The sequence below is a fragment of the Budorcas taxicolor genome, chromosome 3 (genome assembly GCF_023091745.1).
Source record: "Budorcas taxicolor isolate Tak-1 chromosome 3, Takin1.1, whole genome shotgun sequence".
NCBI classification, from domain to species: domain Eukaryota; kingdom Metazoa; phylum Chordata; class Mammalia; order Artiodactyla; family Bovidae; genus Budorcas; species Budorcas taxicolor.
Window position 1 is genome coordinate 45,896,734 of NC_068912.1, and position 27,816 is coordinate 45,924,549.

General features: G+C 34.1%; 1 protein-coding gene across 1 annotated transcript in view; it reads left to right on the forward strand.

The window, feature by feature from the left end:
• Window positions 1-27,816, forward strand: part of DPYD (dihydropyrimidine dehydrogenase) — a 934,615-nt gene that overhangs the window by 111,166 nt on the left and 795,633 nt on the right. The window contains exon 3 of the mRNA XM_052637354.1: window positions 8,803-8,885. Coding sequence (XP_052493314.1) covers window positions 8,803-8,885 — 83 coding nt within the window. The remainder of the gene's footprint in view (window positions 1-8,802; window positions 8,886-27,816) is intronic.

A 27,816-nucleotide genomic window follows, 5' to 3' on the forward strand; every position in this document is an offset into this window, starting at 1 on the left:
TGCCATTTCCTTCTCTAGGGGATCTTCCCAACCCAGGGCTTGAACCCGGGTCTCCCACATTGTAGACAGATGCTTTACCGCCTGAGCCTACACTTACATATAAAATTCCCTTGAAACAGGAGGGAAGAGGGCAGGGTACAACATTTAAAAGAATGACATGGCCATAGGACATGACAAAAACTGGTTAAAGCCAACTAAGATCGAGATGGTGGAGATTTGGCTTCCAGTGTAGCTTGAGCCTCATTATATGCTCATTGTAATACATTAGCATGCTAAATGACACATCCATCACTGCCATGACAGTTCTGAGACCAGCCAAAAAAGGTCAGAAAGTGGGCAGTGGCTCAGTTCCGGCAAATCCCTGCCCTTTCTTCAAAGTATTTGGAATAATCCTCCCACTCATTAGCTCATTAAATTATTAAGCCTATAAGAACTAACCATGCTATATCTGGGGGGCTTCTCGCCTTCTGAGATTGCCCATACTGTCTGTGGAGTGTATTTTTCTCTAAATAAATCTGCTTCTTACCTATCACATTGTCTTTCACTGAATTCTTTCTGCAATGAGATATTAAGAACCTGAGTTTTATTAAATCTTGAGACCAAGTGTGTGATCTCATTTAAAAGACTGTGGGGGTTCAAGTCCTGATCTGAGTTACAGGATTTTATCCTGGAGTAAACAAAATATTAAGTTATTTGTTACTTAAAAATAGGTTTGTAATTTTTCTCAGGTACATGCTTGTGTGCACCGGGCTGAGAATAGATTTTGATAGGAGGATGTTGGCTCCGTTTTACTTACAGTTGTCCCTAATTTTATGAAAATGTTACTGATGGTGGACATGACGGTGAATCTTTTTGCCCCTCGTCTAGCGGCTCTGATGCTTAATTTACTTATGGAGAGGATGAATATATAAAGATGCTAGTTTCTTGAGATATTAACTTGATTCTGGAAAAAGACTGACATTCGTCTAAATTAGATTTAACCCTTGTATCTCTTCTTTTGTACTTTCATATATTGTTCTTGAAAAAAAAAAAAAAAGCCTTGGATTTGATTTCCTCAGGACTTAGAGGTACTTTTGGTGAAGGTAACACTTAGACTTTAAATGTTTACAGCACTCACTTATTTCCTCTTTTTTTTTTTTTTCATTCTGTTGGGCACAGTAAGCTTTGTACAGACTCAGGGATTGTGAAACAGCGCCGCCTTTGCATTTCTGGTATTTGTCACTCACTTTGGGTTCTCTTTGCACTTCATGGCAAAATATGTCAGTTTAACCACTTTCAGATAAAATCTAACTTTGAGGCTTCTCATCGTTAAAGTGAAGAAATCCCTTGAGATGCTCTGGAACACTTTCTCAGTCAGCTCTGAGGTCTTTGGCTGTCCTCAATTCCTGGAGCCACAATGAGCTCAGTGGTGCTACTTTAGGCTTTTGTGTCCAATTCTCTCTCTGTCTTCAGCAGAGTGTTATCTCCTATCTCTGTGGCTGGTAAAACTAAACAGTCAAGTACTTTTCCCACTGTATTGTTTATGCTAGGAATAGGCCTTTAAGATCTCAAAATCTAGTAATTTTAGTAGTTTCTTTTTAAATGTTCTTCATGAACTTGTTTCTCTGCAGTGGTGGTGGCCAAAATAAAGTTTAAAATTACAGTGAAGATTGCAAAGAGGAGGAAGGTGATGAGGGATGTCAGGTCCAAAAGAAAAACAGACAAAACAATATTTTTTCTTCATGCTCTTAACTTACCACATAGAAAGGAGGCAATTTTTTTTTTTGTACTAACATCTAGATTCATTGGAGATTCTGAAGCCATCTATATAATTTTTTAAAATATAAATCTGAAAAAGTGAAATTTCCACAATAATTCTGTTTATGAATAGTTGTCTATACATAGATCTTACTGTGAATTGACCTTTTCCAAAAATTGATCAGATTAACATTTACTGTTTTGGAATGATTTTAAATTATGAGAAATGATAAAAGCTTATTTTTTATTTTTATTTTTGACATTTTATTGTACGGTTTTTTCCAAGGGACTGAGAAATGGATATTGAGGTGATGAGAGATTTTTGTGAACTATGTCTGTTTGCTTTTGAGTCTAAGCTGCTGTGTCACATGGTTGTGGCAGGCTGCCTTAAAATATTTGTTATCTATGACTTGTTTTGCCCTGGACATTATTGCTCTGGTCTAGGGAGTTACTTTCAATGGTATATTGAGATCTTAAAATTCTCTCTTAATTACAGTAGTGTGACTTTCTAGCTTTTCCATTAGATTTAATGAGTAAATCTCAGATGTCCTATAGATAGTGTGTCTTAAAGACAGTAACCTAACTGAAGACAATTATTTTTAAATAAAAGGATTCAGATATAATTTTATTTGATTTCATTAATCCGTGTTGGTGAAATCAGAGTTTCTAAGATAGTCTTGAAAACCAACCATGCAAAACAAAAATACCTTGTCAGAGTACAGATTTATTTCTGTTAAATGACTCCATTTAGCAAACATATTTGTATGTATGTCTTTGTGTTTATGTATATATATATTCAAAGTAGATGGTTTATTAAAAATATGCCCATAACTATTAAATAGAAGTGTCTATTTCCACATCTGATTTATAAGCCACCTGTGAGGAAGCAACAGATACAGTTTTCCATATTGATTTGGTAAAGTTTGATTGAAAGAGGTTATGAAAACTTTTTCAATATAAGATTTAAATGTGAGACTTTTAGCAGTGATTCATTTAAATTGATGGTGTTGGGTTTATGGAAAACCTGGAAAAAAAATAAGTATAATCATATGACCACCAAGAAAATGCACATTGTTTTCCATCAGTGGTTGAACTGGGAAACAACAAGAATGAGATTTAGAATCAGTCATCCTGAATTTGAGTATTAACTTTACCATAGTCATGCATTTTGAATATATTTAACATAAAAACAGTTTGAGTTGGATGGAAAATTATTTGGAAGGAATAATCCAAGTTAATGAATATTTATGTTTTTCTTAATACTTTAAAGCTTGTATTTCATTTTCATCCATCTATTCCTGTTTTATGTTTGTAATTGCATTAGAAAGAAACAAATCAAACCAAGAAGGAATTAGCTAAATAAGTAATAGCACACGGACGCAGTGGAATATTATGCAACTCTAAAAATTGTATCATGAAGTCTGTTTAGAATCATAAATAGATGCTAGTCATCTGTTGTTAAGTTTGAATATTTGAAACTTCAAAAAGTACATTGCAAATATTATATGACAAGTAATTATATTTGGGTCTTTTTATGTATTTGCTTAAGTAGCATTCAAGTGGCATTATTTGAGTAGCAGTTGTACACAGTAGGTTAAATATAGCGAATATATGTAACTGATTTTATTACATGACTATTTTCTTTTACTGCTTTGTGTACATCCTAATACCTCTTTTGGGAGTGCAAGGTTTAAAAAATAAAACTGATTGGAAACTTTTTTTTGGACAATTTGAAATAATGGAACTTTCATGACTCATTGGCAAATAGAGGAGGCAGAAATCTTATTTTGTCAAGGTCATATTTAATATAAAAAACAAATATTGGAAAAGTAAAGTTCTGTCTTAAATTTCTTTTGTTGCTATCTATTATTTTGTTGTATTCTACTTTACGAAGCACATTCAATATAGAATATACAAATACTTTCAAAACTTAAAAAAAATCTCTTGTTTTTTTTTAATCTCGAAGTAAAAAAAGTAAACATATAACAAAAACCTTGGGAAATATTGAAAACTGTAAGTAAAAAAGATGTCCTTGTTTATTTAACATTTTTAGAAAATCTGAGTTAGTGTTTCATTGCTAGTCTTTTTTGGCTTTGCTTGTTTGTTTTCCATAATTGTGATTGTATCATATAATATATTCAGTTAAATAGTGTCTTTTTAAAAAAAGTACTCAATATTATTAACTATTAAATATTATTAAATATTAAACTATTAAATATTATTAACTATTAAATATAATTAACTATGTCCACCTAAACAGCATTTGTAATTAATGCATAATATCCTTTAAATTTAAAGTGCTTTATTGAACCATTCTTTCATTATTGAAAATTTAGAATCCTCCCCGATATTTCACTGTCATAAAAATGCTGCATTGAACACCTATAAACGTAAAACTTCTTAAAAATATTATTGTTCCCATAGAATATTTGAAATGGCACTATAATCTGTACAGTTTAAACTTTACACCCCCTCCTGCTTTTCTCCCCTGATATCCAGTATTAGGCAAAAGATTGGAAAAGTCTGATTTCTAACTTAGAGGACCAGACTATAAATTTTATCTCAGAAGTACTGGGAGTGTTCTTCAAAGCCAAGCTATTTCAATAATTAGGTTATTTATCTTTGCAATTATAGTCATATAAGTGTCATTCTTTAAGACTATCACTGTATAGAGAAAATGTCTGTAATTTAGTTAAGGAGGTAGCAAAAGTTTATCAGGGTAAGTTACATGAATTTGATCTTTATTACAGAATTTTAGTAAATAATAAAATGTTATTTCATTATTATTAGCTGATAGCTAACATTTACTATGTCAGATACTTCGAACTTCTTATCTGCCTTTTTTTTACACAGTAGTGATAATACTGTTGCATTGTGATTCCTTCACCAGAATTCACACTATCTTTTAAAAGTGTCTTACTGCAGTATCACATATGGAAAAGTAAACAGATCCTAAGTATTCAGGTCCATGAATTTTCACAAAATGAATTAAACAGTGCCCTAGAAGACTCTTCTGCCTCTTGTAGTCACTATACACTGCTTTCCAACTGATTAGTCTTGCCTATTTTTATTTATCTATTTATTTTTTAAAATATAAATTTATTTATTTTAATTGGATGCTAATTACTTACAATATTGTATTGTTTTTGCCATACATTATTGCCTGTTTTTAAAATAACAGCTGTATTGATATATGTACAACCATAAGGTTCACTCTTTTAAAGTGTATATAAATGGGTGGTTTTTAGTATATTCAAAGTGTTGCACACTGATTGTCACTGATATCAGAACTTTCATATCACCAAAAAGAAACCTCATTACCATTAGCAGTAATTCCTTCCCTCTCAGCAGCCACTGGCAACCACTAATCTCCTTTCTGTCTCTATGGATATTCCTGTACTGACATTTTATATAAATGAATTGATGCAATGTGGCCTTTTATGTCTGGCCTTTTCACTTAGCATAATGTTATTAAAGGTCATCATGTACCAGAACTTTACATCTGAATAGAAATATCATTATATTGGCATACCATATTTTTTATCCATTTATCATTCTATTGACTTGCATTTTTTTTTACTTTTTGTCTTCCGTTGTGAGTAATGCTGGCATGAACATTTGTGTGTGTGTGTGTGTGTGTGTGGATATATGTCTTGATTATTGTAGATTTATAGTGATTTTTGAAATTAGAAAGTATTAGTCCTTCAACTTTGCTCTTCTGTTTTTAGGAAGCTTTTGTCTATTCTATGTTCTTAATATTCTGATAGGAATTTTAGGATCAGCTTATCAAAGTCTGCCAAAAAAAAAGTCAGCAGGGATTTTGATAGGAATTGCATTAAATCTTTAGAGTAATTTAGGGGGTAGTACACCTTAACAATAGTAAGGCTTCTAATCCATGAACATAGGATGTCTTTCCATTGATTTTAGCCTTTAGTTTTTTCATGATGTTTGTACTTCTCAGTACCCAAGTCTTAGGATTTTTTGTTGTTGTTGTTAAACATTCAGAAATATTTTATTCTTTTTATGTTCTTATAAATGGAATTATTTTCTTATTTTTGGAATATTCACTATAGCTTTGTTTATTTTTGAACTTCATGTAAGTGGAATAACTTTCCTGTGTGCTGTTTTGTATGTCATTTAATTTAATGCTTGTGAAATACATTCATGTTACTCCACATAGTCATAATTTGTTCATTCTCATTGCTGTGTATTTTCGATTGTGTTAATATAGCACAATTGATTTGTATGTTCCATATTTATGTGCATTTGACTTTTTTTTTTACAGTTTTGGAAAATTTGGTAGTGCTACAATTAACATTCTGGTATATGACTTTAGGTGAACATATTATAATATATATTTGTTCTGAGTGTATTCCCAGACATGAATGTTCAGCTTTTGAAAATGCAACCAAAAAGCTTTACAAAGTGGTTATAACAATTTGCAGTTTAGTTTTTAAACTACAAAAGCACTTTTGTATCATCTATCTTTTTCATTTTAGATTCTTCCAAAATGTGTGTGATATCTCATTTTTAAAATTTGCATCTTTCTCATAACTAATACTGTTGAGCATTTTTAAAAAAGATTAGTTATTTGTTATATAGTGTCTATGTATATAGTGTCTCTGTTATATAGAGTCTGTGTAAATCTTTTGCCCGTTTTACACTGAATTATCTTTTTTTCATGAAGGCATTCTTTATTTATTATCGATATAAGTCATTAAAGCAGTGTGATACTGGCACAAGAATAGTAAATTAAACAGTTGACCATTATGGACTCCAGAATCAGATCCCATGTATACTGTATCTTACTTTATGGGAAAGATGGGAAATGATGGTCTTTTCAATCAATAGTACTGATCTAATCACTGACCTATATGGTGTGATTTTGTTACATATTGTATACAAGTATCAATTCCAGATGAACTATTCATCTAAATGTAAAATGAAAATAATAGAGCTTTGTGGAAAAAAATATAATAAAATATATTTATAACCTTAAGGAAAATCAAAGATTTCTTAAATACGACAAAAATAGCACCAATCATAAACCTAAGCAATAATAAATCGGGCCTTTTTAAAATTATGAATGTATGATAACACATTTACAGGAGGCTTGGAAAATACAGAACAAAATTGCATATAGTTCCACTATATATTATAACTAATTTTTAAGTAGATAATTTAAGATTTTTAATTGGAGTGTCAATATAAAACTCAAACATTAATAGAATCAATATACAGAAAAGTAAAAGGATATGTGGTGGTTTAGTTGCTCAGTCGTGTTCGACTCTTGTGACCCCATGGCCTATAGCCTGCCAGGCTTTTTGTCTATGGGATTTTCCAGGCAAGAATACTGGAGTGGGTTGCCATTTCCTTCTCCATAAAAGGATATAGTAGACTTAAAAAGCACCATGAACCAATTCGAGATCATTAAGATTTATATAATTTTAGCACAACAGTAGGATACAAATTCTATTCAGGTTCCCATAGATTAAATATAGATGCTGGAACATATTCAGGGACATAAAAGAAGGAAAGGTGCAAAAATTTCATGGTATGAAGGTAACACACAGTCTGTTCTCTTATCACCGGGGAATTATGTTAGAAATCAATATAAAAGATATTTGGAAATAACCCACATACTTTCAAGTGCAATGTGACATTTACCAAGAGAGATATTTGGCTTAGCCATTGAAAGCCTCAATAAAGTTTGAAGACTGAAAAAACACAGAGCATGATTGCAGAAAAGAAAGCATTTAAATGAGAAATTAATGTCAAAGATATTTAAAAAACCCATGTATTTGAAAATTAAATGTCTACTTTTAAATGGCATATATATCTAAGAAGAAATTGGGCCTCTTTAAAAATAAGAAATTCTCTTTGTGAAAAGATACTATTAAAAAGTGAAAAGAGAAGACACAGAGCAGGAGATATTTGCTACTTACATATCCATAAAAGGACTTTTATCACAATTCAAGTTATTTTAGGTACAATTTTGTGATTTTTCAAGACTTTCATTATAAAACATGCCTCTGTGTTAAAAAGAATGTTTGCCTTAATTTGGCCAATTGAAAAAAATCAAAGCACAATCATATTGATATATATATATTAATGGGTTTTCAATCAATAAATACTTACACACTGAATATTTTTAATCAAAATTCTGTGTTTTTGTAAAATCCAGCATATTTATTTACAATTTAAACAGAGCACACTAATGTTTAAAATTATATTAGTTTTTCTTTCTTAAATTAACTAAAATGTAAGTCCAATTATTTTATTACGTAAGTACTACTAAATTATATATGAAATATAATGTGCCAAAAGATTCATATGGATACACTTTTTAGGCTAAAATTTAATCTTGTGCGTTATGTTCTCATGACTTATTAGGATCGTGTAAGATCAAGTTAGTTTTACATATAAAAATATTATTAAAATGTTTAAAAATCTGTTAAAAAATTCAGTCCAGTATTGCTAAGAGCCTGATACTGCGTCACTTGATTTTAATGATTGGACTTATTTATTTTCAAATATATATACATATGTATATTTGTGAATAGTTTGTATATGTGTTATTTAAAGATCGATTTCAAAATGTTTGAGCTTTATATTATGCTTGGGCTTTATCTTTCTGTTTTCAGTAAATACTAATTTTTTTAAATCTGAGTATTTATCATATCCAGTTTAATATGATTTCAAACTTTATTGGCTTTCTTTTGAATTCCAGTTGGTTTTGATATACTCAGATTATTTTAGAGAACTAATTTTTTAACTTCAAAACTCTAGAAGTTGTACTACTTTTATGTAATATTCATTTCTCCTATTTAGCCAATTTTCAAAAATTGATAAGATGAATTCTGTGACAGCTGTATCATAAGACGTTTTTATTTTGTTACTGTTGAATTCACACTGTCAATTTTAATGAATCCTACCCAATTAAAGTGGTGTACATATTTTTTGAGTCCATAATCAATATAATCAATTATATTTTTACAAAATTGCATAGATATAATTTTATCTCAGGATGTTGGAGGATTAATGCATTTTTCTAATATGTTACAGAATTGCGAGAAGCTGGAGAATAATTTTGATGACATCAAGCACACGACTCTTGGTGAGCGAGGAGCCCTCCGAGAAGCAATGAGGTAAGTCTGAGTCACCATAGCAACAGTCACAGATGTGGTAAAGAAAAAGTCATTCTTCATTATTGGGGGAACAAATGAGTTCATTGCCACCATTCAGCTCTGTTCTCTAAGGTATTAATTTGTCAGAGGAGAGACTTCCCTTGAGGCTCTACTTTGGTTTTGAAGCAGCATAAATGTTAAGCCTCAGTGCACAGTAAAAAATGTAAATGTTTAATTTGTTACTTAAAATGCTTAAGGGGTGTCTTGTTTTATATTTATACTAAACTGTGTGATTGAATTGAAATATTGTTCATCTGCATTCTGCTTGTATAAAAAAATAAATAGTACAATGGTGTTTTAACTGAGTAGAATTTTCTTCTAATTAATATTTAATTAAAAAAGAGGTACTTAAAATTTCATATTCTATTAGATTTTATAGGATTATACCATAGTATTTTTAAACCAATGTATAATTTTATACTGTTATAAAGCATACAGATTAACTTTTTTTCAAATACAACAGTCTGTAATGAACCTGATTTCTTTTTCTTAACATTCCTATTTCTGAATGTTTTTCTGAAATCTCCGCAAACTTAATACCTTTTTAATAACTTTAAGGAAGCAGTGTTTAAATCCATCTGATCAGAATCAATGAAGGCTTTTACTAGACATTGAAAATGTGTGAAGAATAAAACTTAGCATCCTTACAGCTGGAGAAACGACAGCAAATGATGTTAATCTTAAAAGTTCTGAGCTTGAATCTTGGAGTGGAATAATTTCCACTTTATATATTTGTATAGAAATCGTATGTTTACCTTGAATTAGCCTGTGAAACTAAAATTGATTTTTAAAATATATCTCCTCCTATCAATGCTCATTATATTAGGGGCTTAACTCAAGGCAAAAGAAAATATTTTAAATAGCAGAAGGGATAAAAGCTATGGAACTCCCTAGAATGGTAGTTGGGGTAAATTTTATTATTGCTGGCGCACAGTTACCATATACTTTAGTCTAGAAGCTGCTCTCATTTAGTGACCTCCCTTTTACCACGCAAGCAGCAGGGGAAAGTAATTAAATTTAATAGAAGCTGCCCTCATTTTGAAGCCACTTCTATTTAAAACCACAGGGGGAGGTAATTAAATTTAATGGAAACAGTAGCTTCTACACAAAGATACATGGTACTTCTATATAGATGATTATGATGTCACAAAAAGAGGAATAATATATTACTAGTACTGAGAAATTACCAGCTGGAGCAAGTGAGCCTATTTTATTGTTAATGTCTTTACTAATAAAAAAGGGGGGAAAATAAAACTGAATTCACAATAGAGAATTTGTATGTATATAGAATGTAGTTGGACATTCTAAGAAAGTTAAAGTTATTGAGAATAGTAATTTAAAAATAAAGAGTAAAATACATGTGGAAAAGGCCAAGGCAGGAGTTGTGACTGAACTGCTGTTTTTCAGTATATTGTTTATCCTCTATCTAAAACTACCTCAGGTATACATTGAAAACATCATTTTTATAAATATTTATTGTAATATCTTTGAATATAATAAACATAACATCAGTATTTATTTAGAACATTACAGTTACTCTATGTGTTTTTATTTCTGTTCAATTTGAAGTAAGCACACAGACCCACAAGAAGACAAAGAGAATGCCAATTCTGAAGCTTTGAATAAAAGGCCAAAAACATAGAAAAGATTGCAAAGGGGCAATGTGAATGAAAAATGGATGTGAGTGAGGGAAATACGATGAACAAGGAAAGGACATGTAATTAGTACAGAAAATTTGTCATCAGGGAAAAAAAAAAAAAAACCCAGAATGAATTATGGGAGAACTGCATTTGAAGAGATGATTAAATTCTGCCAAATTTTGTAATACTTGTCATTTTAGGAAATACTAGGATTTTCTGCTTTTTAAACAGTAGAGATGAACTAATGAGAAAAACAAGTATTACCTGATTGGAGTAACCTCTCAACCACCCACGCTATGAGATAAAGCAATAGTCTAGGTGAATCAGTATTTAATATATGGTTGTGTAATGTACTTTATTTATATAGGCAGCATATTTTACACACACACACACACACACACACTCATAATGTTTAGATTCACTAAGCAAAATTAAATAATCGAGTTACCAAAAACATTCAATAATATAGCATACTATGGACCTAGCACTTTTCAAAAAATTTTGGGGTTTTGCCTTTAGAAAATCCAGCAGGAGCTCATTCTTTATATGGGAAGATTATGGAAGCCTATAAACAAAAAGTTATAATGTTATGTGACAAATAGAATATGAGGAGAATGCATCTGGGGCAAAAAATTAATTGTTCTGTCATCTGTGATCACTTTTTGTCTTACACGAAGGATGTCAAATCAAACAAAACCATGGAAAAGGTAAGAAACTTGATCTAGGCCTTGAAGATGGCCAAGTTTGTAGCTAGAGGGAAAAGTATTGAGCAGAGGCACTGAGCTGCAGGTGCAAGATGTATTTCAAGAACACTAAAGTGGTCTGATGTAAAGCAAAATTTTTTCCAGTTTTTTTGAATATATTTTCCTGCAAAACTCATATAGGCAGCAGTATTTGGTCAGTAATGTCTCTCCTTATATGTCAAGAATCCTTGGATATAAATAAAGCAGTTACAAGTTTGGCAGGATTGATGGAAACGATTTAGAATCTCAGAGTGTGAGTCAGGGGTGGGGGGCACTGGGAAACAAGTATGAATAATTTGGCAAAAATTTCAGTTACCTCAGGGGCTGGCCTCAGGACTCTGGTTGAAAATGTGTTTAATACCATATCCTGGAAGTCAGGCTTCCCTGGTGGCTCAGATGGTAAAGTGTCTGTCTGCAGTGCAGGAGACCCTGGTTTGGTTGCTGGGTTGGGAAGATCCCCTGGAGAAGGTAATGGCAGCATACTCCAGTACTCTTGGCTGGAAAATCCCATGGACAGAAGAGCCTGGTAGGCTACCATCCATGGGGCCGCAACGAGTCAGACAGGGCTGAGTGACTTCACTGTGACTTTAGAGGTCAGTAACATAGAGTCTGAACTGCCAAGATCAGTTCAGTTCAGTTCAGTCGTTAAGTCGTGTCTGACTCTCTGCGACCCCATGAATAGCAGCATGCCAGGCCTTCCTGTCCATCACCAGCTCCCGGAGTTCACTCAAACTCATGTCCATCTAGTCAGTGATGCCACAGCCATCTCATCCTCTGTCGTCCTTGGATCTCCTTGCAGTCCAAGGACTCTCAAGAATCTTCTCCAACACCACATCTTGCCAGGATAGATGGTTTAAATTACTTAAGGGCAAAATTGTGGTTTGGGGGCTTCCTAGATTCAACCAGTCCATCCTAAAAGAGATCAGTCCTGGGTGTTCATTGGAAGGACTGATGCTGAAGCTGAAACTCCCATACTTTGGCCACCTTATGCGAAGAGTTGACTCATTGAAAAAGACTCTGATGCTGGGAGGGATAGGGGGCAGGAGGAGAAGGGGACGACAGAGGATGAGATGGCTGGATAGCATCACTGACTCAATGGACATGAGTTTGGGTAAACTTTGGGAGTTGGTGATGGACAGGGAGGCCTGGCGTGCTGTGATTCATGGGGTCACAAAGAGTCGGACATGACTGAACAACTGAACTGAGCTGAACCGAGGAGAAGGCAATGGCACCCCACTCCAGTACTCTTGCCTGGAAAATCCCATGGGCAAAGGAGCCTGGTAGGCTGCAGTCCATGGGGTCACAAAGAGTTGGAGATGACTGAGCAACTTCACTGTCACTTTTGACTTTTATGCATTGGAGAAGGAAATGGCAACCCACTCCAGTGTTCTTGCCTGGAGAATCCCAGGGACGGGGGAGCCTGGTGGGCTGCCGTCTATGGGGCCGCATAGAGTCGGACACGACTGAAGCAACTTAGCAGCAGCAGCAGCAGCAGGTAGCTCAGTGGTAAAGTATCTGCATGCCAGTGCAGGAGACTCAGGAGACATTGGTCTGATCCCTGGGTTGGGAATATCCCTTAGAGGAGAAAATGGTAACCCACTCCAGTGTTCTTGCTTGGGAAATCATATGGACAGAGGAGCCTGGTGGCCTACAGTTCATGTGGTTGCAAAGAGTCAGACACAACAGCACACACATAGCAGCAGCAGATTGGGGTTTTTAACAAAGGTGGTGAAAAGAATGAAAAGTATGAAGATTATTTTACAGCTTTTCAGAATTTGAATAAGATAAGAAAATACAATGTGGGGATAGAGTCAATTATTCATTATTTAATTAACATTTATTGGGTTTTAGTAATATACCAGATAATGGGGTTACAGATATAAATTAGAGAGTCTCTGCCCTCAAGGAACTAATGGCCTAGTGGGGGAGACAGATGCAAAAATCAAATGCTTGATGTGAAGACTTAGAGCCCCAATACCTGAGTTGTTTCCCTGTAGCCAAAATCCCATGGCAGTTTCCCTCTTGGCCCATTGGTATGGCATAGCTTGGCAGTGGAGCGTTCTGTTTTTCTCACTAACTTCACCTCTGCAGCAGCCCTCGGTGGGCTCTGAGCACCTACAATGGTACCCTCCTTCTGAGCGTGTCTAGCCTGGAGATGCTGGAGCAAAACTGGACTGTATGTGAAGTTTGACATCTTGTAGCTGCTGTGTTCAGGTATTATTGAATAGCCCTGGGTTTAAGGTTCTGCTACTTATGAGCTCAGAACAAAAAAGAGAGGTCTCTGCCTCTGTCAATACTCTGTCACCTCATCCAGTCCTCTCTGTGGCCAGTCTTTGCCATGCAGTCTTGGACCTGTTCTTTCATCAGTGTCCCAGCTGAGCAATTTTTGAGGTCCGCTCCTGGACTTCTTCCTGGTTCCAGATGTGAGGATCGAATCCTAGGTGCAAGGACCTATCGCCGACTATTTAAAGAGCATAAGGGGCTACAGCCTAGGTTTTAGATTAGGTTTTAACTCATCCTCAGAATGGAAAAAAATAATTTAAAAGCTTGTTTTGGCAGCATAGTAGAGGGTACAGTGAAGAGGGTGAGAGAGAGCAGTCAGTGACACCACTAATATAAAGGTAGAAGGGGGCAGCAGGGAACAGAGGGGGCGTGCCTTTGAGAAATTTAGAAATATTTAGAAGGTGCATCTGATGAAACTTTGTAATTTAATAGCCACAACAACCATAAACTTGCTCTAATTAGTGTTGCTCTGTTTACCACCTTTTAAAGTTTTCTTATGCTTGCAGAATAGTCTAATTTACTTGATATCCTACTAGATAGTACAGCCAATGAGGGTAGGAGAATTGCTATTTTGCCCTCCTTTTTATTCTTAGCCTTACTATAGTATTAGTATATAGTAGGTACTTAAAAATTTTTTGTTGAATTTTTTATAAAGATTAAAATTAAGAATAAGGATATTTATCAACGGCAAGTTGAAAAAAGTTTTCTGAGTTTGTATTCACCTGTTTTCTTTTCCTTTCCAGTTTTATTGAGTTATACTTTACATGTAGAACTGTATATGTTTAAACTCAAATGTTTTAGAGTATTTGGATATACATTAATTGAGATAGGGAGAGAGAAAAGAAGGATAAAGTAAGACGATTTTGTTTTCCAGGTGAATTTGAGATAGCTGTGGCAAACCCATCTGTACATGTGCAGTAGGCAAGAGAATAGACAACTCTGCAACTCAGGATAAAGACTAGAGATTGAAGACTGGGATTTGTTAAATATTTTGATATTTGTAGCCATAGGAAAGCATCTGATTTCCAACAATAGGGCATGGAATCAGAAAGGAGGCAAGTCTAACCAGATGCCTAATGAAATACTTGGTTTAGGAAAATGTTTCAGAGAGAAATGTATTTTCAGATTTACAAATTTTAAATAACCTTCTCCTATAGTGTGATGTGCCTGAGACACAAAGGATGGTGGCATTCTTGCCCCATGTTCTGTAGCTCATGGATTCATCTAGAGCAGTGCCACTCAGTAGAACTTTCTCGACTGTTCATTATGACCCCCACTGGCCGTGTGGGGTTACTGAGCACTTGAACTGTGGCCAGTGTAACTGAAGAACTGAAAATTCAATTTATTTTAATTTCTATTAATTTAAATGTAAATTGTTGCATGTGGTTAGTGGCTCTGGTTTGGACAGCATTGGACAGCATTGTCCCGGAAGAATGTTTTTGCTAACATTACATCTATCTTCCTCTCACTGATGGAATTCTCACCAAAGGAAAGTCTAGGGAAAGGCTAATCCATGTTCACATATATCACACATACACATCACACACACTCTCTCTCAAAAAATGAAGAGTAAAAGTAGATCCAGAACATAATAATGGATATAAAACCCAAATTAACAAATAAGATAAGGAGGAGACAAGGTGACTGTTATTCTCTGAAGGCATGATTTATATGTTATGAGGATGAGATAGTAGGATGGCATCACTGGCTCAACAGATATGAGTTTGAAAAAGCTCTGGGACATAGTTAAGGACAGCGAAGGCTGGCGTGCTGTAGTTCATGGGGTCGCAAAGAGTTGGACATGACTTAGCTACTGAAAAACAGCTTCATAGTTGGTCTTAGTTATGTTGAGACAATTTCCATTCTTATCTATTTTATTTTTCTCATTTTTATTATCATATATGGATGTTGAACTTTGTCAAATGTTTTTGTCTGCATCTGACCACCTCATGCGAAGAGTTGACTCATTGGAAAAGACTCTGTTGCTGCGAGGTATTGGGGGCAGGAGGAGAAGGAGATGACAGAGGATGAGATGGCTGGATGGCATCACTGACTCGATGGACATGAGTTTGGGTGAACTCTGGGAGTTGGTGATGGACAGAGAGGCCTGGCGTGCTGCGATTCATGGGGTCGCAAAGAGTTGGACACGACTGAGCGACTGAACTGGACTGAACTGAACTGAGACATCTCTATAGAATTAACAACAAAAACACTCTAGAAATTCATAAGAGAATTTAGTAAGGTGGTCAGTTTTAAGATAAAGATGCTAATTTGTGACGTTTTTCTGTGTATTACCTATTCTATGAAGATCGTATGAGGTAGTTATATTAGACCACCCCAATCATCCAGGACATGTTGAATCACTCAGCAGATGGTCTAAGAGGCAGTTATTTGGTTGTTTAGAAAAATAAATCACCTTATATTTTCACCTCACAGCTAGCTGTTAAAGGAAGTTTCATGTATACTAAAGAGCTAAAGGAAATAAATGAGATAGCCAAAGTCCAATAAACTATGCGAGAGACTATCTCAGAGGTTTGGATGGGAAAAGAAATAATAATCTAAAAAGTTGGGAAATAACCGAGCTTTGATTACATTAAAAGAGCTTCTGTAGATGGAAAAATACAAAAATTTAGACATCAGTGTTCTGTATTGCCAAGTGTGTAAGAGATTCAAAAAGGTTTAGGAGATCAGTGCTTAATTGGCAGAGTATGATTAAGAAACCCTTAAAATAATCAACTGTAATGGCAAGCAAAATATAAATTACATTTAGAAGTACTAATTTCTTGGCTATTGACATTACTGCATTTCAGTACAGATGAGATTTTGAGTGCTGGATATGGAGTGATAAGAGTCATGGTCCCATTCTCAGAGCTCAGAAAGAGCTGAGATTACTTGTGCATTGAAGGAAAGGAGTGTACCAATAAGTAATAAGAACCTTGAAACAAGCATCCCCCTTTTCACATAAATTTAACTTTGTGAAATATGTTATGCACAAGACATAGACATTATGGGCAATCTGAAACTATTCCTCAAACTATAACTAAACAAATCAAAACAATTAGCCAAACCTGATGGTCTACTATTAAGGAAATAAATAAGAAAATGCAGAAAATGAGGTTTCTAGAATATATTCATATATATGATATATTATAAATTATATACATAGTGGTAAATTGTGGCATATTTAGTTATACCTGGATGATCTTTAGCAGAGTGATTTTTAGTCACCCAAGAACCCTCATGTTATAATATTTCGTGAAAAATGCCAGGAAACAAAACTGGGTGTAGCACATGATCTTCACTGAATATTTAAAAAGTGAAGAGAAAAAATAGGAGTAAACATAGTAAAATGGCTACTGTGTCTGGGTGGTGGACTTGCATTTTTTTCAGGTGTGTAGCTTTCTGTTCTGAGTTTTCTATAATCGGAGCATATTATGAATGATTTAGAAAAATAATGAAAAATTAAAAGAATAAAATAAGATGCAAATACTAGAATAAGTGGCAAAATTAGATTTTAGACTCCAAAACTTGATTTTCTATAAAGGCATGTTTTAAATCTTACTTTTTTGTAAGGTAAGATTAAAATAGAAGTGATATGAAGAAAATAATAATGTAGAAGAGAATGCTTTTTAATTTATGAAACATTTAGAAAATGAAGATACAAAGTACTGTAATGTTTGTATATATCATTTCCATTTAATGGTAGATAGTGCTTATTTCAAAGAAAGTATATGTTGTACATAATGGAATTGACTGGAAAACTTCAGTGTGGTTTTATAACATAGAATACTGTGCTAAGTAAGTTGCTTCAGTTGTGTCCGACTCTTTGTGACCCTATGAACCATAGCCTGCCAGGCTCGTCTGTCCATGGGATTCTCCAAGAAAGAATACTGGAGGGAGTTGCCATGCTCTCCTGCAGGGGATTTCCCAGCCCAGGGATTGAACCCTCATCTCCTCTGTCTCCTGCATTGACAGGAGAGTCAGTGCAGAAGACAGCTCCACCTGGGAAGCCCATAGAATGTAGAACACTACCAGAGGGGATAATTTTTGTCTAACTTATCGAGTCCATTGTAGTTCCATGGCTCTGTGGAAATACTGTACACGATTTTTAAAAATGATGACATAAAAATTTTTTAACAATAGAAAAAATGTATCATCTCTAAGTGAAATCTCCATAGTATAATAGTTAATTTAGAGGTGAAAGTCTCAATTTTTTTCATCATTTTTTCCCTTATCTTGATCAATCAACTCTCTTATCATGCCAAAATGATTTGATTTCTATATTATAATATTTTACACCTGTCTTAGCTCCTGTAAAAAAATCTAAATATGAAGGGGAAAAGTGGGAGTTTTTTAAAAACAATATCTCTTTGTCCTCTTTTTACTTCCTGAGGCAGTAGTGGGCATGCATAGTAGAAATAAGAAATTGGAAAGCATTTGAAGTTGAATAACCTGAGAAAATGGAGTGTCAAAATCTTAAAGAAAAGGTACATATAGAATATAGCTCATTAAGAAAAAGTGTTAAAAAGTGTATGAAGCTTTCTGACAATGACTTAATACACACAAATATAGATTGGTGAGATCTATGGCTATACCTCTATGGTGAGAATATAAATTACATTTTAGAGTACAGACATTGCCAATTAGGGGTTAGTATTTTATTTGCTGGACAAACATATTCAGTGAGAGCTATTATATTTGGATCATTATTACAGAGATGGACTAACAGGGCATTATATCTCTGAAATCTATTCCTTTTTGCTTAGCTTTGTCACGTGTTAGGAATTCTGTCACTAGATGGTGATGTTGAGTTGCACAGTTTATGTTCTTGCCTTTTTTTCTGGTGTCTGTAATAGTTATTGTAGGTATACTTATGTATCCAGAGTTAAAACTGAAAGTATAACTGTATAAATTAGGAGAATAATTTTAAGAGATACATTCTAAACATCATTTAAGTCGAAAGGTAAAAATCCTTTAAAGCTATTGCTTTACTTTAGACTCATAGACTTTGAGAGTTAGAAGGAATATAGATAGCAATCTAAACTTTTCATTGAAAGAGTGAGATCTGAAGAGAGATTCAAAGACATTAAAAAGAGGTATTTTTCAGTTTTTCCCTTCTAGATGTATTAGTTTATAAAGAACAATTTTAATTTAATCCCCTGGCTAATATTTAGTGGTACTGAGGCTGTTTGCCATCTGGTCAAAGGGTTGTGTTACTCCTGGTACTTCAATATTGTTTTAGTTTCTTATTGTTTTATTTACATTAATTTTACACTCCTTGCTAAGCATAATGGTCAAGCTACATTATTTCTTTAACTGGTATTTCTAAATGAATTGGACCATCTGGTTACTGGAGTAATTTTGTCCATCTGAATAAGATTTGGAGATCATATTAAAAGGAGACCAAACCAGTCAATCCTAGAGGAAATCAACTGTAATATTCATTGGAAGGACTGATGTTGAAGCTGAAGCTGAAATATTTTGGCTACCTGATGCAAAGAGCTGACTCATTGGAAAAGCCCCTGATGCTGGGAAAGACTGAGGGAAAGAGGAGAAGGGGGGCGGTAGAGGATGAGATGATTGGATGGCACCACAGACTAAGGACATTATTTTGAGCAAACTCTGGGAGACAGTACAGTAAGGACTGTGCCTGCAGTGTGGAAGACCTGGGTTCAATCCCTGTGTTGGGAAGATCCTCTGGAGGAGGGCATGGCAACCCTCTCCAGTATTTTTGCCTGGAAAATTCCCATGGACAAGAGTCTGGTGGTTACAGTCCATGGGGTCACAAAGAGTCAGACAGGACTGAAGGACTAAGCCATGCTGGGAGATAGTGAAGGACAGGGAAGCCTGGAGTGCTGCAGTCCATGTGATCACAAAAAGTTGGACACGATTTAGTGACTGCATAACAGTAACTTAACCTTACACTTGCAGATAAGTTGTCGTGGGTGTATGTGTACATATATTGTATACGTGTAAGTGTGTGTTTGTTTATATATATATATATGTTCGTGTATATGTACTCTTATTTCCATGACTTTCAATTGTTCTCTTTCCAAATCTTCCTGTCTTAGTCAAGAAAACCTTGTGGTGTGATTGCATTTGAAATTTGGAGATTCCTTTGCTTTTCAGATATATCTATTACAATTACAGTTGTATGCACACCAAGTTTCAATGAAATTCTTCTATGATGGGAACAAGAAAAGAGGAATGGGGGAAGAGCAGGCAGCCTAAACACTTATGAATAGTGAATTGAATGAGCAGTTTAGAAAACAAAAATCAGGCATGAGAAAATTTGAAGTGGCATTGAAGAAAAATATAAAATAAAATGAGAAATAATTATTAAAATACTTCTCATGCAATCAACAGATTGTTTAATGGCATGAAAAGTAAACACAAATTGTTTAAAATCCTGAATACATTATATCATGATATCAGTGGCTGCATATGATTTAGTATCAGTAACGTAATTTTGTTTTCAAAAAATCGTAATTAAGTTTTCAAAAATAAACATATCATTAAAGCCCGTGTATGTATGTGTGTTTTAACTATATGCAAAGTTTGACCTGTGAAACTGGATGCAGAGGCAGTGTGTAAACTTTCTATTTTAATCCTATTTCTTGATCCTATGGTAATTATAGTTGTCTAAGTTTTTTTCCACTAAATGGATCAGCAGTAATACTTGGAAAGCTCTCCCACCTACCCCCAATGATCAGGTCACAAGAGTATCTTCTTTTCTTCCATGCAGAGGAGAATATCTTGTCTAATTATCATTTCTGTTAGAGAGAGGCACACACTCTAATATGCACATAGTAGATTTTATATAATATAAAGACAAAAGCACACCATCATTTTTTCTAGATAATGGTGATGCAACTACTTTGAGAAACATTATTGAAATGCAGCTTAAAAAATGTAAGTTAGGCATTACAAAAATGATTAATTGCATAAGGATATGTAATTAATTGAATTTTATTATATATTCAGTGTAATTAAGTTAATTTGTGTGATATGAATATAAATGTATACACACTTTACACATGTGTGTGCAAATGTGCACATGTGCATGCACACTCACACATACATTTGATATTATCTGTTTACTGTATAACTTAAGAATGTTACTTTCATTCTCTCTAGGGATGAGTAAAAGCAAGATTTGTCATTCACTTTTAGATGAGCCAGATAATTTAATTTTTTCACCATTCATGGGAAATAGAAGGAATGTTCTATATTAATTTTCACTAATGTTTAATAAATCAAATATATGCTTAATATTAATACTGTGGATTATTTCTGGATTTGGTAGCAATTGGGATATATGAATTAGGAACTATGTTGATTTACAATATTTTTCTCTACTTTGAACTTAGAACTTGAATGTGAGAAATACTGATTATGTACTTATCAATTATGAATTTTGTGAAACAGCAGCACAAATAAATCAGGAATGGATTAATACAATTGTATATTTATAAAATGCATTATAATGTTAGTCTGAGCACTGGTTCTTTCAACCTAGTGCCTACGGTGTACTAGACAATGGTTAGTTAAAGGAATATTTATAAAAAAAAATAAAATTAGTATTTTAACTGCTGTTTTATGACAACTGGATACATTTAGAATAATAAGACCCAAACAAAATATGTATTATTAGTATATTCAGTGTTACTATTTATAACAACTTTAGCAACAAGATAAATAAATAGTACTAAACTAAGGTAAAAAAAAATTGCATTTTTCCCTTAGTAGTAAAAGATTATGTGTTAAAGATTGGAAAGAAAGGATATAGTTTTTGTTTTGCTGCCAAAGAAAAGTACAGAGCCAAGTCTTACTCTAGAATGTATACCATTTTAGATCCAGACTTTGAATTAGCAGTTAATAGCTAAAATTATTTAGGAGATAAAAATTGGTGCTGTGAGGATTAGCTTTAAGTATCCATAATTGAAGTGCCACATTATGATTTTAATGTTATGATAATCTTGTTAACAAGCTGTTGTGTCTATACTATCATATTTTAATGTAGTTGCAAAGCTTAAGTAAACCATAAAGTAAATTGCTTTTTGAATCAGGCTTTTACAAGGGGAAAATTAGTGGTTTACATGTTTTGAATACATATTTTGTAATTATAGTTGGCATTTTCTACAACTTAAGAAGAGTAATAGAATGGGTTTATAGATAATTCATTATTGTTTATAAGTACATTGGTTTATTTTATTACTGCTATTTCTAATTAATTTGGGTTCATTCCATATATAACACAGTACCTGATTCTATATTTTTTCTGTATCAGTCTTCTCTTCTAGAAGACATACATTGCATTTAGTTTTTCTGCTTGTTATTTCTCATTTTTCAGCACATTACATTTAAAAGAAATTTTCTGCCTTTCTTATCTATTATTTCTCTAGATTATTATTCTCTAGATTATTATTATTATTATATGATTAATTATATAATCATATTATTATTATGTGTGTGTGTTAGTTGCTATTGTGTCTGACTCTTTGTGATCCCATGGACTGTAGCCTGCCAGGCTCCTATGTCCGAATTCTCCAGGCAAGAATACTGGAGTGGGTTGCCATTCCATTCTCCAGGGGAACTTCTAAACCAAGGGATTGAACCTGGATCTCCTGCATTGCAGGCATATTCTTTTACCATCTGAGCCACCAGGAAGCCCTAGATTATTATGATATATACTAAATTCCATCCATTAGGAGTGTTTATGTTGATTTTATTTTTTAAGGGGGCGAGGAAGTATCCCATTTTGACAGTTAGTGAAGATAGCTAGTAAGTTAGATATACTTTTCTGAATTTGTTTCTTCAGTTAACAGAACATGATATTTGATAGCCTAAAGCAGAAGTGAGCAAACAGTTTATGTAGAAGTCCAGATAGTAAATACCTTCAGCATTTCTAGGTCAAATGGTCTCTGTCAGAACCACGCAGTTATGCTGATATATTGCATTTGCAGCCACATAGACAATATGTCAGCTGATGGGTGTGGCTATATTGTTGTGGCTGTGGTCTAATGGAATTTCATTTATAGAAATTGGCAGCCAGCTGGATCTGTCCCATGATTCATAGTTTACCAAACCCTGGTTAAAAGCAAACTTGACATAGATCAATTAAATTAATATCAAAGAATTGTTTGGTATATATGTGATGAATTTGTGATTTTCTCTGGTAGACTATTACTAAAAGCACTATGAAGCTCTTCCAGTTTTATTAATAAGCACTACTTAGAACATTTACTGAGGTGTCATATTTCCCAATTTCTGAACTGTTCCTTGAAATTGAATAAATTACATTTCCTGATTACTCTTGCAAGTAAACAAGCATGATTAAGAATTAAATTGCCAACCGCAATTATAAAATCACCAATACGCAGTCAACAGGAGGTGTTGGTATCAATGCCACTGAATCAGTTAGCATCATTTGTTGTGTTTGTGGTTGAAGAATCATGTACATTATAAAACAGAATAATGTTACTTTCCAGTTTGATGCTAGTTAACCACAGCGTGGTACCAATGAAAATACAACATTGTGATAGTTTACTTATCAGTTATCTTATAAATGGATGATTTAAGAATTTATAAATTCTTATGAATCGTGGCATCTACTAAAGTACATACATGATATTTGATATTTACTGGAAAGTATTCATTTTGATGTGTTTTTTTTCTATTTAACTCCTTTATAAAGTTTTCTACCCATGGCACTATCTGAAGAACTGCCTCTATTTCAAAATTTAATATCAATATTTATTTAGTAAATCAGTAAATAATGAATAAATAATTAATGAATCTTTTTCTTCTCATGCACAAAGATTCAGTGAAATGCCATATGGGATTTCTGAACGGTTTTTTTAAAAAAATGATCCTGATGTTTAAATTTCAAGCTTTCTAATATGTTTCAAGAAACCTCCTAGGAAATTTAGTTAATTTAGTATACGTCCTAACTTTTAGCCCTATAGTTCTCTCCCATTTTAAGGGCCATTACTTTGACTAGCAAATAGAAAAAATAGTAGTAATCCTTTTATTTAGAAGTCTTCTCTAACATCAACTTCCATCAAGTTTTAGTGGAAATGGATGTTAGTCATTGGACCACAGAGGTGATAAAAGTCGATATCAGTGCTGTGTTTACAAACCAATTATCTTGCCAGTATCTCCCTCTATCTTTGACGAGAGTTTAGAATAATCTTTTTTTTTTTTTTTTTTTTAGATGGGTAAGAAAAATGATTTACAATAAGGTTAAATTACTTACTGGTATTATATTTGTCATTGTCACATTTTTCCTCTATATTTCATTTCTTCCTTCATTCCCTTAGATGTTGTTTATAATTTCATATTCTGTGAGGAAATATTGCTTCAGACATTTCTCACCCAGGGCTAAGAATTGTGCTGAAATTTAAACAGTTTGGATGAAAAAGCTTTTTGAGGAATTGGATTTCTTCTTTTTGAGATTGAAACAAGGATAAGAAAATTTTTCATTGTAAAGAAATAAATTATTAGTTTTGACATGTGATTATAATGAAATGATTTCATATGAACAGAGTATATTAAATAATTTAAAAAGCATTGGTTAACAAGTTTGAACCAGTTAGAACCATTAACTGAAACCTGAGAATCATTCCTTAGAGTGGGTCATTCTACTAAAATGAAAGTCTATTTTTATTTGGTAGTCATTCAGAACTTGTTCTGCAATTTGTATTTCTTTAGAGTTATTTTGCTTATTTAAAATTTTAGAGTATTGATTGTTCTTTCAGTACTCCACCAAAATATTTGTTTGCTTTTAAGGGTTATGATAAGTATATTTGTCACATATATTTCTACAGATGATATAGTTATTCCAAAAGATATTTTGACTATATAAATACTCATACATACTATTTCTAATTTATAGCTAAATGAGGAAACTAAGATTATCTATACATACTAAATTATTCAGTGCCTCTGATTATTTTTTTGTCTGCTTATATATAACAACAAATACAAGAAGTAGTATACTTACACAAATTTCTAAACAGTCTACTTAGGCTATGAATAAATTCCTTAAGTTGAGTTTTATATTTTATATTTTCATAAGTATGTAACATGGTAGATTATTTGGATTTGACTCAATCCAAGATGATCTGTTAATGTTAGAGTACTCATGTTTTAAAATGGACTTTGGAAAGAAACCCTCAAAATTTGACAACATATAAATGTTAAATACACACACAATATGTGTATACACACACACACACACACACACACACACACACACAGAGCCACACTCACCTGTTCCTTGTAGCATTATTCAAATTGAATATCTCTGAAAGTCTTATCACATTATAGGTTTATGTTGTGCTCAGAAGTGCTAGTAGTTATCATGTATGTTTAAAAGCAAAAGTAAAACAACCTTTTTCTGTTCTTTGCTATTCAAATTAATTTGATAATGGGGCCTGCCAAATAACCAGTGTAGGCTGAGTGCCAGTGTTGAGGAGAGAACAACACTCAATCTCTGCTTTCAGAGGACAGTGCCTGGGGATAGGTCTCCTGGTAAAAGAGGTGCTTTTATAAAGTGCTTACATAGAATCCAGTGATATACATAAAAATTTCATAAATCATTAGCATGTATTTATTAATTTTAAAATCATAAGAGAAGATTAAGTGATGAGGAGCAAGATACTGCTGCTGCTAAGTCACTTCAGTCATGTCTGACTCTGTGCAACCCTATAGACGGCAGCCCACCAGGCTCCTCCGTCCCTGGGATTCTCCAGGCAAGAACACTGGAGTGGGTTGCCATTTCCTTCTCCAATGCATGCTGCTGCTGCTGCTGCTGCTAAGTCGCTTCAGTCATGTCTGACTCTGTGTGACCCTATAGACGGCAGCCCACCAGGCTCCTCTGTCCCTGGGATTCTCCAGGCAAGAGCACTGGAGTGGGTTGCCATTTCCTTCTCCGATGCATGAAAGTGAAAAGTGAAAGTGAAATCGCTCAGTGTCATGTCCATGCACGCATGCATGCTAAGTCACTTCAGTTGTGTCCAACTCTGTGCGACCCCATAGGCAGCAGCTCACCAGGCTCCTCTGTCCACAGGATTCTCTAGGCAAGAATACTGGAGTGGGTTGCCATTTTCTTTTCCCAATGAGGAGCAAGAGATGAAGCTAAAAACCTAGAAATAGTCACAGTACCAGGTTGTTGATAAGAAAACAAGTTACCATCAGCAAGAGATGATTTCCTTGGTTTATGAACTTTCAGTTTATATACTCAATGATTTTCTGATTTTGACTGCTATTCTTGAAATATAGTGTATCATGTATTTATTTGTTATTTAAATTAATATATTTAAGTTAGTAACCACAAGCTCTTTATATTTGATTAGAAATTAAATGGTATTAGGATTTATGAGGACTATGTATACTTAGAATTATAGTGAGCCTTAACATAAACTTAACAAAATGTGGTCCACTGGAGAAGGGAAGGGAAAACCACTTCAGTATTCTTACCTTGAGAACCCCGTGACAGTATGAAAAGGCAAAAAGATAGGACTGAAAGATAAATTCTCCAGGTCGGTAGGTGCCCAGTATGCTACTGGAGATCGGTTGAGAAATAACTACAGAAAGAACGAAGAGATGGAGCCAAAGCAAAAACAACACCCAGTTTTGGATGTGACTGGTGATGAAATTCAAGTCCAATGCTGTAAAGAGCACTATTGCATAGGAACCTGGAACCTTAGGTCCATGAATCAAGGCAAATTATAAGTGGTCAAACAGGAGATGGCAAGAGTGAACATCAACAGTTTAGGAATCAGTGAAGTAAAATGGACTGGAATAGGCCAATTTAACTCAGGTCAATTTAACTCAGATGACCATTATTTCTACTTTAGTGGGCAAGAATCCCTTAGAAGATATGGAGTAGAGATCATAGTCAACAAAAGAGACTGAAATGCAGTACTTGGATGCAGTCTCAAAAATGACAGAATGATATCTGTTCATTACCAAGGCAAACCATTCCATATCACAGTAATCCAAGTCTATGTGCCAACCAGTGATGCTGAAGAAGCTGAAGTTGAATGGTTCTATGAAGACCTACAAGACCTTCTAGAACAAACACCCAAAATAAGTGTCCTTTTCATTATAGGGGATTGGAATGCAAAAGGAGGAAGTCAAGAAACACCTGGAATAACAGGCAAATTTGGCCTTGGAGTACAGAATGAAGCAGGGCAAAGGCTAATAGAGTTTTGCCAAGAGAACACACTGGTCATAGCAAACACCCTCTTCCAACTATACCAGAGAAGGCTCTACACATGGACATCACCAGATAGTCAATACCGAAATCAGATTGAGTATATTATTTGCAGCCAAAGATGGAGAAGTTCTATATAGTCAGCAAAAACAAGACCAGGAGCTGACTGTGGCTCAGACCATGAACTCCTTATTGCCAAATTCAGACTTAAACTGAAGAAAGTAGGGAAAACCACTAGACCATTCAGGTATGACCTAAATCAAATCCCTTACAATTATACGGTGAAAGTGAGAAATAGATTCAAGGGATTAGATCTAATAGACCAAGTACTTGAAGAACTATGGAATATCAAGTCATGTGGGCCTTAACGAGCATCACTATGAACAAAGCTAGTGGAGGTGATGGAATTCCAGTTGAGCTATTTCAAATCCTAAAAGATGATGCTGTGAAAGTGCTGCACTCAGTATGCCAGCAAATTTGGAAACCTCAGCAGTGGCCACAGGACTGGAAATGGTCAGTTTTTATTTCAGTCCCAAAGAAAGACAGTGCCAAAGAATATTCAAACTACCTCAAAATTGAACTCATTTCACATGCTAGCAAAGTAATGCTCAAATTCTCTAAGGGAGGCTTCAACAGTTCATGAACGTTGAACTTCCAGATGTTCAAGCTGGTTTTAGAAAAGGCAGAGGAACCAGAGATCAAATTGCAAACATCCCTTGGATCATCAAAAAAGCAAGAGAGTTCCAGAAAAACATCTATTTCTGCTTTCTTGAGTATGCCAAAGGCTTTGACTGTGTAAATCATGCCAAACTGTGGAAAATTCTTAAAGAAATGGGAATACCAGACCACCTGACCTGTCTCTTGAGAAACTTGTGTGCAGGTCAGGAAGCAACAGTTAGAACTGGTCATGGAACGACCGACTGGTTTCAAATCAGGAAAGGAGTACGTCAAGGCTGTATTTTGTCACTGTGTTTATTTAACTTATATGCATAGTACATCATGAG